This window comes from Engystomops pustulosus, chromosome 7 (genome assembly GCF_040894005.1).
Source record: "Engystomops pustulosus chromosome 7, aEngPut4.maternal, whole genome shotgun sequence".
NCBI lineage: Eukaryota > Metazoa > Chordata > Amphibia > Anura > Leptodactylidae > Engystomops > Engystomops pustulosus.
The window spans coordinates 30881003-30891092 of NC_092417.1; the positions used below are offsets into that span (position 1 = coordinate 30881003).

Genomic DNA, 10090 nt, shown 5'->3' on the forward strand with positions numbered 1-10090 from the left:
CCTTGCTGCGTGGGAGCTCTGACCCCTCCAGCGGATATGCCGGAATCCATACGCTGTCCGCCTTTACTGCACCTCTCTTCTCCTGCCATCTCTTCTTCACTGGCTCTGCTTGAGGGTCTCGGGCAGCCGCAGCATGTTCTGCATCCTCCACTGGATGCAATTCCCGTTTCAGCCACGGGTGCCACTGTTCTGCATGAATTTCCATCATAGGCGGCCTGGACCTGTCTTGCAGCTGCCGCCAAGCAGCCCTGCCCTGCTGACGGGCAGACCCGCGTTCTGCTATCGTCTCCTCCTGCTATCCGGCGCCTCCCCGACTGCAGCATTGGGTCCTTTGTACTTTTGCTTTTTGTTATATTTTGACGACCTTGATGTGTATCCCACCTTCCAGGTTGAAATTTGCCCCCCACTTTTCTGAGTTTGAGGATTTATGAAATATGTATACGTTCTTTTATATTATGACATTCACCAACCATTTTATCAATATTCCCAGTCTAATGTGTGGTGTTTTCATTAAATTTTTGTTATACTTCCCATCTACCGCAATAAAAAAGCTTAGACACTTTGCTAGCTGAAATAAACTGATCTTTTATTCAGCTTCCTATCAATATGTCTTTATAAAGTGGGAGGAAACCGGAGTACCCGGGGAAAACCCACACAAACACGGGGAGAACATACAAACTCCATGCAGACGTTGTCCATGGTCAGAATGAACCCTAGGACTGAGGTTCTGCAAGGCAACAGTGCTAACCACTGAGCCTCCGTGCTGCCCATGATCTAATAAATGTCACGACTGGTGAAGGTCACGTCCAGTAGCGAGAGCAGAGACTGAGCCCAGAATCTGCCTTGTAGGAAAGTCCGATGAATACGTCCAATCCATTGGTAAGAGCAGAGACCAAGCCTGGAATCTGTCTCGTGATAAGAAAGTCCATCCAGTGGTGAGAGCAGAAACCGAGCCCGGAATCTGCCTGAAGGAAAACTCTGATGTATATGTGTCCTGTGGCATCTTGTACAACATCCACTGCCTCAGTGTTGTCCAAACTTCTGATCTGCGGCTTTGTAGTTGTTCTTTTCTCCTGCAGGTCACGTTGTTGGTATCTTTATGACTTGGGAGAAGTTCTTCTTTCTCACTCCTTGCAGGAATTTTTTGGAGCCCTTTCTGGGAAATTGGCTGAAGAACCCCCTCTGTAGACACATGGCGAGGTGGGCTCTCATCGCGCTGTTCTCATATGCGTGCATCAAGCTTGCATTCCCATCCAGGAGCTCGTATGCATTGGCTATAGCATACAAGCCGCAGTCATTGTTGTTTGGCTGCCGATCAAAATCTAGAAATGTCACAACATCCATGAGCAACCTGATTGTATAGTTCTATCAGCTGCGTCTTCCCTTCAAGTGACAGACTTCTGTACATGCTGTCAGCAATAAGGATTCTCCCATCCCTGAAGCAGGAGGTGAACCAGTGCCGGCGCTGTTCATCATGATGGATCTGGACTGATGATGGGCCAGACACTGGTTTATATCCTAATTTTGCCAAAACACAGGACTGCAGTCCATCTGCCTCAAATTGTTTCTGGAGAATCTCCTGGGCGGCGTCAATGGTGTCATCTTCTAGCCAGTCCTCACCCTCCAAGATGTCTCAGGGTAAGAGTCACAGGATATCTCTGGGGTACAGCGGCAGGTCCAGAAACCGCTGTTGGTTTTCCATCTTCTTTCCCTATGGAGAAAAACATCAGTCAATGGACAAACCACAAAAAAACCTAATCTTTGTTAAGCAGCGCACTGTATTGCTCAACATTTCTTTAGTGCATCATTCCCTACGGTACCACACGATACAATACAATAGTAGTTTATTGAATCCCTCAGTGGAGTAACTACGGCCATCACAGTCGGTGCACTGGAAGTCCGCCATTCAAGCTCCCACAGAAGCTGCTCCTCCGCCCCGGGGCCCCACTGGATCCCCACCATGTACATCACCTCACACAGTAACAGCAACAATCCCCAGGCTGCATCCTGTCACACTGACTGAACACATCGATGGTGAGACTCCGGGGCCTCGGGTATCGAGAGCAACCCAAGCCACAAAGCATGCAGAACAGGCCGGCAATAGGACTAAGCCATCCCGGGGACTGAGGACCGAACTGGGACCCAGGAGGAGGAGACTAAGCACACCAAGCGATCGTTGGGAGCGATCAGCCAGGAGATGCTCTGCAGATTTGTAACAGACATTTATATATTGATTGTAGAAATGTGTATTATTTTACCATTTTTTTTCAAAGCAAGGGGGGCCCCATGCGGAAATCTGCTATCGGGCTCAGCCTCTCCTAGTTATGCCCCTGGATTCCCTGTGGGGAAATTGTTTTGCACATAGGTTTGTACAAGGTCTACACTATACATGACTAGTGTGTGGTTACAGCTGCTGATCTCAGCATAGAGACTACATATAGCGGTTACATTATTATCCTTACCTGCTTTATGGACTGCGACTTCCTGGAGCTCATGGTTGTTATCGCTCTGAGCTTTCCGTTTTATCCTGAGGGGTAGAAAGAAGGGAAAAGTTTCTAGGGTCATACTGGTAAATTAAGCAAAAAGGAAAGATAAAATAATAGAAAATATCTTCATTCTAAAATATAATAATATAAGGTCAGTAACTTACAAGGCATGTACAGCCTGTACAATACCAATTACAGGATTTTTCTGGCGTATAGAAGCAGGTTCAGAAGCCTCTGTTGGTTTTCGATCTTCTTTTCCTATGGAGAAAACATCAGTCAATGGACAAACCACAAAAATCCCTCATCTTTATTTACTAAAATGAAGATGTACAGTGAAGCAGCGCGCTGTACTGCTCACCAATTCTATAGGGTAGCATTCGCTACGGCACAATAAAATACAATAGTACTGTATTTATCCCCTGTCGGGAAATAATTTTCTACATAATGTTCCGGCACTTGTTACACTCTGAGACTGGCTTTACATTACAGTTACATACATACACTACGAGGGGCGCAATCTTACATGTCGCTAGTTTCAAAGTTGCAAACAAACAGATACAGGACAGTTCCCTGTTTTTCCAATTGGTACAGATCTCACCTCATGATGTTATATCCTACATAAGATATGGGATATCTCCTACCAATGTGGACTCTTACATGGTCTACACTATACATGACTAGTGTGTGGTCACAGCTGCTCATCACAGCATAGAGACTACATATAGCGGTTACATTATTATCCTTACCTGCTTTATGGACTAAGACTTCCTGGAGCTCATCGTTGTCATTTTTCAGAGCTTTCCGTTTTGTCCTGAGGGGTAGAAAGAAGGGAAAAGCTTCTAGGATCATACTGGTAAATTGAGGAAAAAGGAAAGATAAAATATATATATATAAAGTCAGTAACTTACCAGAGGAGAACAGCCAGTCCAATACTAATAAGAATCACTATCAGCGCTGCAGCCGCGAGCACGGCAAGAATCACTGCGCCACTGAGATCTATGGGAGAGAAAAGACAGACATCACACATCATTGTTTAGCGATCATGTAATTTATACTGTAGAATGTCCTTGTACAAAACGTATAATACTGTCTCAGTCATTAGATTGCGTACAGACACAAGTGTAGGGATGTGAGGTCTTGTTTTTTGCAGAAGAGATTGCATTTTGTCCATTTATGTATCTGTGTTTGCTGTGGTGGAGGGGATTATCCATTTTAGATAATGTGATAACCCCATTAACTATGAGTTACAAATAGTTTATTATTGTATTATTTCTGGTCGGAATCTCACTTATAATAAACTTATTTTTGGTTGTTAAGTTTCCATTATTTGATGACATATATAAGTGTCTGGAATGTGGAATATTATAGAGCATGGTTAGCTGTCACTGTTCCATGTATGAGGTCATACTCTAATAGGTTTATACTTATGGCCGCCCTGAAGGTCTCTGTTGGGCTCCTAGTTTCTATGGTAAAAGCTGATAAGAACACAACTATGAATGGAAACCTACCATTTGGAATCAGGAATTCCTTCCTCCTGCAGGTCACGTTGTTGGTATCTTTATGACTTGGGAGAAGTTCTTCTTTCTCACTCCTTGCAGGAATTTCTAGCAGCCCTTTCTGGGAAATTGGCTGAAGAACCCCCTCTGTAGACACATGGCGAGGTGGGCTCTCATCACGCTGTTCTCATATGCGTGCATCAAGCTTGCATTCCCATCCAGAAGCTCGTATGCATTGGCTATAGCATACAAGCCGCAGTCACTGTTGTTTGGCTGCTGATCAACATCTAGAAATGTCACAACATCCAGGGGGTCAAGAGCAACCTGACTGTATAGTTCTATCAGCTGCGTCTTCCCTTCAAGTGACAGACTTCTGTACATGCTGTCAGCAATAAGGATTCTCCCATCCCTGAAGCAGGAGGTGAACCAGTGCCGGCGCTGTTCATCATGATGGATCTGGACTGATGATGGGCCAGACACTGGTTTATATCCTAGTTCTGCCACTACACAGGACTGCAGTCCATCTGCCTCAAATTGTTTCTGGAGAATCTCCTGGGCGGCGTCAATGGTGTCATCTTCTAGCCAGTCCTCACCCTCCAAGATGTCTATCTGTCTCGGGGTAAGAGTCACAGGATATCTCTGATGTACAGCGGCAGGTACAGAAACCTCGGTTGGATTTCCATCTTCCGTTCCTATGGCGAAAACATCAGTCAATGGACAAACCACAGAAAAAAATCTCATCTTTAATTACTAAAGTTAAGATTACAGTTAAGCAGCGCTGTACTGCTCACCATTTCTATAGGGCAGCAGTCCCTACAATACGATACAATACAAAAGTACTTTATTGATCCATTGTGAGGAAATTGATTTGTACATAGTGTTCCGGCACACTTTTATGCGTCAAATCTCTCAAGAATCCTAGACTGGTTTCACCAAGACACCAAACTATGGGTTAAAATCGAAAATGACATCTCACCTTTCCCACTGTCAGGCTTACCCTGGTCATCCAGCTCACTTTCACTCCCCCACCAACTAAACAATCTTCCCCTGATAGCTGCCCACACATTGAAGACAATACAAAAACCTCCAGACATAACCAAACTAACCGAACCCCACGGCCCTCTCACTCCAATCTCAGATAACCCGGATTTCCCACCAGGCTTTGCAGCAGACTTTCTGCAACCACTCAGACCACACCAAAAACCACTAAGATTTAGAGACTTGCTCAACTTAGGATCCCTACCTTCAATAGATCAAAACACTAACCTCTCATCAAAAACCAAATGGGAATACATGCAGCTCACAAATTTCTACATAAAACACAAGAACAAACTCAACCTGCAAAGAAACCTAACTGCATTTGAAGAACTCTGCATTTCATCCTCGCCAATCACTCACACCATTTCAACAATCTATAATCTACTACTGGACAAATGGTCAACTTCCCCTGCTCACTACATCAACTCTTGGGAAAAGGAGCTTAACATCTCACTCTCCCAAGAAGATTGGTCCAAAGCTCTATTTCGCACTCACAAATCACCTTCGGTCAAAGCTCAGGAAACCAATTTCAAAATCCTCTCTAGGTGGTACTGGGTCCCGTCCAAGCTCCATAAAATCTACCCCTCCAGTCCCAACGAGTGCTGGAGATGTAAGCTCACTGAAGGTACCATGTCCCATATCTGGTGGCAATGCAAAATTATACAACCTTTCTGGACTCAAGTCTGCGACACAATCTCAAAAATCTTGAACCACACGATTCCCAATGATCCCTCCATACTACTTCTCTCCATCTTCCCAGATCATCTAGACCACAATAAACACAAATTGCTTTCCTTCCTGCTTACAGCAGCACGATCGGTGATTCCAAGACTTTGGAAACTCACCAGAGCTCCATCAATCACGGAGTGGTTCCAAGAAATACTCCACATACAAAAAATGGAAGAGCTTTTGGCGGAAAGTAAAACAACTCACGAAAAATACTTAGAAACCTGGTCCCCGTGGATAGCTTTCCAAAAGACAACAGCATTTCTTTCTCTCCCAGACTAATTAAAATACACCAATAAAATTGTACTGATAATAATATAGATCATCTGGATAACCTCCCCCCACCCGCATCCTTACCCTCTCTTTCCCTGACTCTAGTCCCCTATCCGTTTTTGTTATTATTAAAAATTTTATAGATTTTATACCTTAAACATTGAAGCTTTGACACATTTCACTGATACGAATTACCTTATGCGCTCTTCCCGAGCTTGTCATTGTCTACATACTAATGTTCGATAACTAAATTAATGTTACTACTGTTACGAATTCCTTATGTAATGCTATATAACTTTAATTGTTATAAAATGTATGTATATCTCTTTTCTCTGAATCTTCCTGCAATAAAGAATGATACATAGTGTTCCGGCACTTGTTACACTCAGAGACTTAGCGTTACAGTTACATACATACACTACGAGGGGTGCAATCTTACATGTCGCTAGTTCCTTAGTTGCACCTAAACAGCTACAGGACAGTTCCCTGTTTTCCCAATTGGTACAGATCTCACCTTATGATGTTATATCCTACATAAGATATGTGATATCTCCTACCTATGTTTACTCCTACATGGTCTACACTATACATGACTAGTGTGTGGTTACAGCTGCTGATCTCAGCATAGAGACTACGTATAGCGGTTACATTATTATCCTTACCTGCTTTATGGACTGCGACTTCCTGGAGCTCATCGTTGTTATCGCTCTGAGCTTTCTGTTTTATCCTGAAGGGTAGAAAGAAGGGAAAAGTTTCTAGGGTCATACTGGTAAATTAAGCAAAAAGGAAAGATAAAATAATAGAAAATATCTTCATTCTAAAATATAATAATATAAGGTCAGTAACTTACAAGGCATCTACAGCCTGTACAATACCAATAACAGGATTTATAGAAGCAGGTTCAGAAGCCTCTGTTGGTTTTTCATCTTCTTTTCCTATGGAGAAAACATCAGTCAATGGACAAACCACAATCCCTCATCTTTATTTACTAAAATTAAGATGTACAGTGAAGCAGCGCGCTGTACTGCTCACCATTTCTATAGGGCAGCAGTCCCTACGATGCCACACGATACAATACAATAGTACTTTATTGATCCATTGTGAGGAAATTCTTTTCTACATAGTGTTCCGGCAGTTGTTACACTCAGAGACTTAGCGTTACAGTTACATACATACACTACGAGGGGTGCGATCTTACATGTCGCTAGTTCCTTAGTTGCACATAAACAGCTACAGGACAGTTCCCTGTTTTCCCAATTGGTACAGATCTCACCTTATGATGTTATATCCTACATAAGATATGTACCTCCTACCTATGTGGTCTACACTATACATGACTAGTGTGTGGTTACAGCTGCTGATCTCAGCATAGAGACTACATATAGCGGTTACATTATTATCCTTACCTGCTTTATGGACTAAGACTTCCTGGAGCTCATCGTTGTCATTTTTCTGAGCTTTAATTTTTTTCCTGAGGGGTAGAAAGAAGGGAAAAGCTTCTAGGGTCATACTGGTAAATTACAGAAAAAGGAAAGATAAAATAATAGAAAATGTCTTCATTCTAAAATATAATAATATAAGGTCAGTAACTTACCAGACTAGAACAGCCAGTCCAATACTAATAAGGATCACTATCAGCGCTGCAGCCGCGAGCACGACAAGAATCATTGCGCCACTGAGATCTATGGGAGAGAAAAGACAGACATCACACATCATTGTTTAGCAATCATGTAATTCATACTGTAGAATGTCCTTGTACAAAACGTATAATACTGTCTCAGTCATTAGATTGCGTACAGACACAAGTGTAGGGATGTGAAGTCTTGTTTTTTGCAGAAGAGATTGCATTTTGTCCATTTATGTATCTGTCTTTGCTGTGGTGGAGGGGATTATCCATTATAGATAATGTGATAACCCCATTAACTATGAGTTACAAATAGTTTATTATTGTATTATTTCTGGTGGGAATCTCATTTATAATAAACTTATTTTTGGTTGTTAAGCTTCCATTATTTGATGACATATATAAGTGTCTGGAATGTGGAATATTATAGAGCATTGTTAGCCGTCACTGTTCCATGTATGAGGTCATTCTCTAATAGGTTTATACTTATGGCCGACCTGAGGGTCACTGTTGGGCTTCTGATTTCTATGGTAAAAGTTGATAAGAACACAACTATGAATGGAATCCTACCGTCAGGAATGTACCATTAGTAGATCTGACGGTAGATTCCTCTTGGCAGCCTCATCCTTATTCTGGAATTTACTGTAACTTAATATGACTGTTTAAAAACTTAATCTAATTAATATGTAAATTATCTGCAGAGGCTACTGGGGCATCAAGTGACTTGGCCAAGTACTGGGGGCTAAGGTTACTACTTAGCCCTAGCAGTGTAGCCCCCTAGTTTGTAGAGCTACATAGATGGATCATGCGTGTGCAGAGGCTGCCCCTGTACCCCCGGAGCATATGGAGCTCTGCGCATGCGCAGTAGCTCCTGCTCCCATGGTGGCTCGAGCAAAGATTCAGTAGCAGACGGGATGTTCTGACAACCAATTTACAATTTACTCATTGAAAAGTTTGTTTTCTGATGATGCCACACAGCACTGGGTCATGAAATATACATTATGGGGAATGTGTTAAGATACTTGACAAAATACTGAAAGTGGATTATTAGGTTGGTTTCTGCTGATAGGTTCTCTTTAACATGCACGTAGTGCGATTGGGCTCACATCACTTGATTTGCATATAAGTTTAAAAACTGATTTTTTTAACATGGAAAGGAACCATTTAGGGCAATGTTTTTTAATTATAGTTTTTAGTTAAGTATTTATTTTGAGTGGGCTAATTTAAATTTAAATGACAGGTTCCCTTTAAGTCACAGAAATTCTATAACAAATCTCTGAGGTGTAAATATCCTTATGGGCTCAGTGTCCATAAGATCCATTCAATGTCAAGGAGAATAATAATTATAATCATAAAATAATAAATCTGCACATTCAGCTTCTTTTAGGCTAAACCCAAATGTCTACTTTAGGAAATATTACTGTGAAGCTACTTAAATCCTACTACTAATTAACTATTAACTACTAATATCCAGAGACACTTACCAAACATCTTGCTTCATCAACAGTCACTCTACAACTGAGGCCTCAGTCAGCGGTGCGGCGAATATATAGGCGGCTGAGCATTGTGACATCATCACTACCCATTGTGATGTCATCGTTGCCCTGAGCAACAGCCTGATGCATTCTATCCTTCTGTATGTGGAATAATGTATACACTAGCATAGAATATAAGATTATTATAAAAGACCAAGGCCATTCTAGAATACCACTAGTTATTACCGGACCTGAACTAAAGGGCAGTGTATGTGATGGTGGTACAACCATTGCTGGTGACATAGCTGGAGGATTACAGTGTAGCTCGGGAACTCTATGGAAGAAGAAGAGAGAGTTTAGGAATTTACATATTGTGGGGATTTGGCCCAGTAGAGACCGTGGTAGCGGGGTGCTGTGATGCAGTTCAAGACAGTGACACCAAGGTTTAGTCCAAAACAGGTCTCGCCTGCGTTTATTGTAGCAGCAAAATAAAACAGCCTTTACACTCAGGCATTAAATAAACAAAAAATCCTACCCGTCAGGGTGCTAACTATACAAGTATTCCACTAACTCACCACTATACAAAATCACTTGGCTGCTCCAGGCACAGAGGTCAGGGCTGTGTGCTCTCCAGCCTCCTTCCAGAGAGAGACAACCCTTCCAGCTCTGCTGAGCGGTTTAAAAAAAAAGACTGATTAGGCTGCTCCCATCACCTGTGTCCAAGGTGCTGGACACCCAACCTCAGCACTAAGGCCTTGCATAATAGCAAAACCTAGGGGAAACATACCGCCCATCCACAGTTAACCCCTTCAGTGTCTCACATACCCTCCCCCTCTGTTTGACCCTGTGGGGGCGAACACTTTTGGCCATCAGACAGTGGGTACGAGACAGGGCATCGGCATTCCCATGCAGCTTTCCTGCTCGATGTTCTACCGTGAATTTGAAATTCTGCAGCATTAGGAACCACCTTGT

At 42.5% G+C, this 10090-nt stretch overlaps 1 protein-coding gene across 2 annotated transcripts; it reads right to left on the reverse strand.

Moving 5' to 3' along the window:
• Positions 1-3393: 3393 nt before the first annotated feature.
• On the reverse strand, positions 3394-9370 carry LOC140068733 (uncharacterized). 2 transcript variants are annotated; one of them, XM_072114137.1, is made up of 7 exons: positions 9128-9370; positions 7614-7701; positions 7426-7490; positions 6870-6954; positions 6682-6746; positions 3995-4674; positions 3394-3482 (listed from the first exon to the last, which is right to left on the reverse strand). In XM_072114137.1, the coding sequence occupies exons 1-6, from the start codon at positions 9132-9134 to the stop codon at positions 4091-4093; spliced, it is 894 nt and encodes a 297-aa protein (XP_071970238.1). In that variant the 5' UTR covers positions 9135-9370; the 3' UTR covers positions 3394-3482; positions 3995-4090. The 2 variants fall into 2 exon arrangements, with proteins under 2 accessions (XP_071970238.1, XP_071970239.1); XM_072114138.1 differs by lacking the exons at positions 6682-6746; positions 6870-6954 and having other exon boundaries at positions 9128-9369.
• Between the last annotated feature and the right edge of the window lie 720 nt (positions 9371-10090).

What these genes read in the sequence shown, in the direction of transcription:
- LOC140068733 (XM_072114137.1), bottom strand. An exon ending in AGTCTTAGTCCATAAAGCAG is followed by an intron (nt 6,955 to 7,425) that starts GTAAGGATAATA and finishes TTTTCTCCATAG; the next exon opens with GAAAAGAAGATGAAAAACCA. An exon ending in GTACAGGCTGTAGATGCCTT is followed by an intron (nt 6,747 to 6,869) that starts GTAAGTTACTGA and finishes TCTACCCTTCAG; the next exon opens with GATAAAACAGAAAGCTCAGA.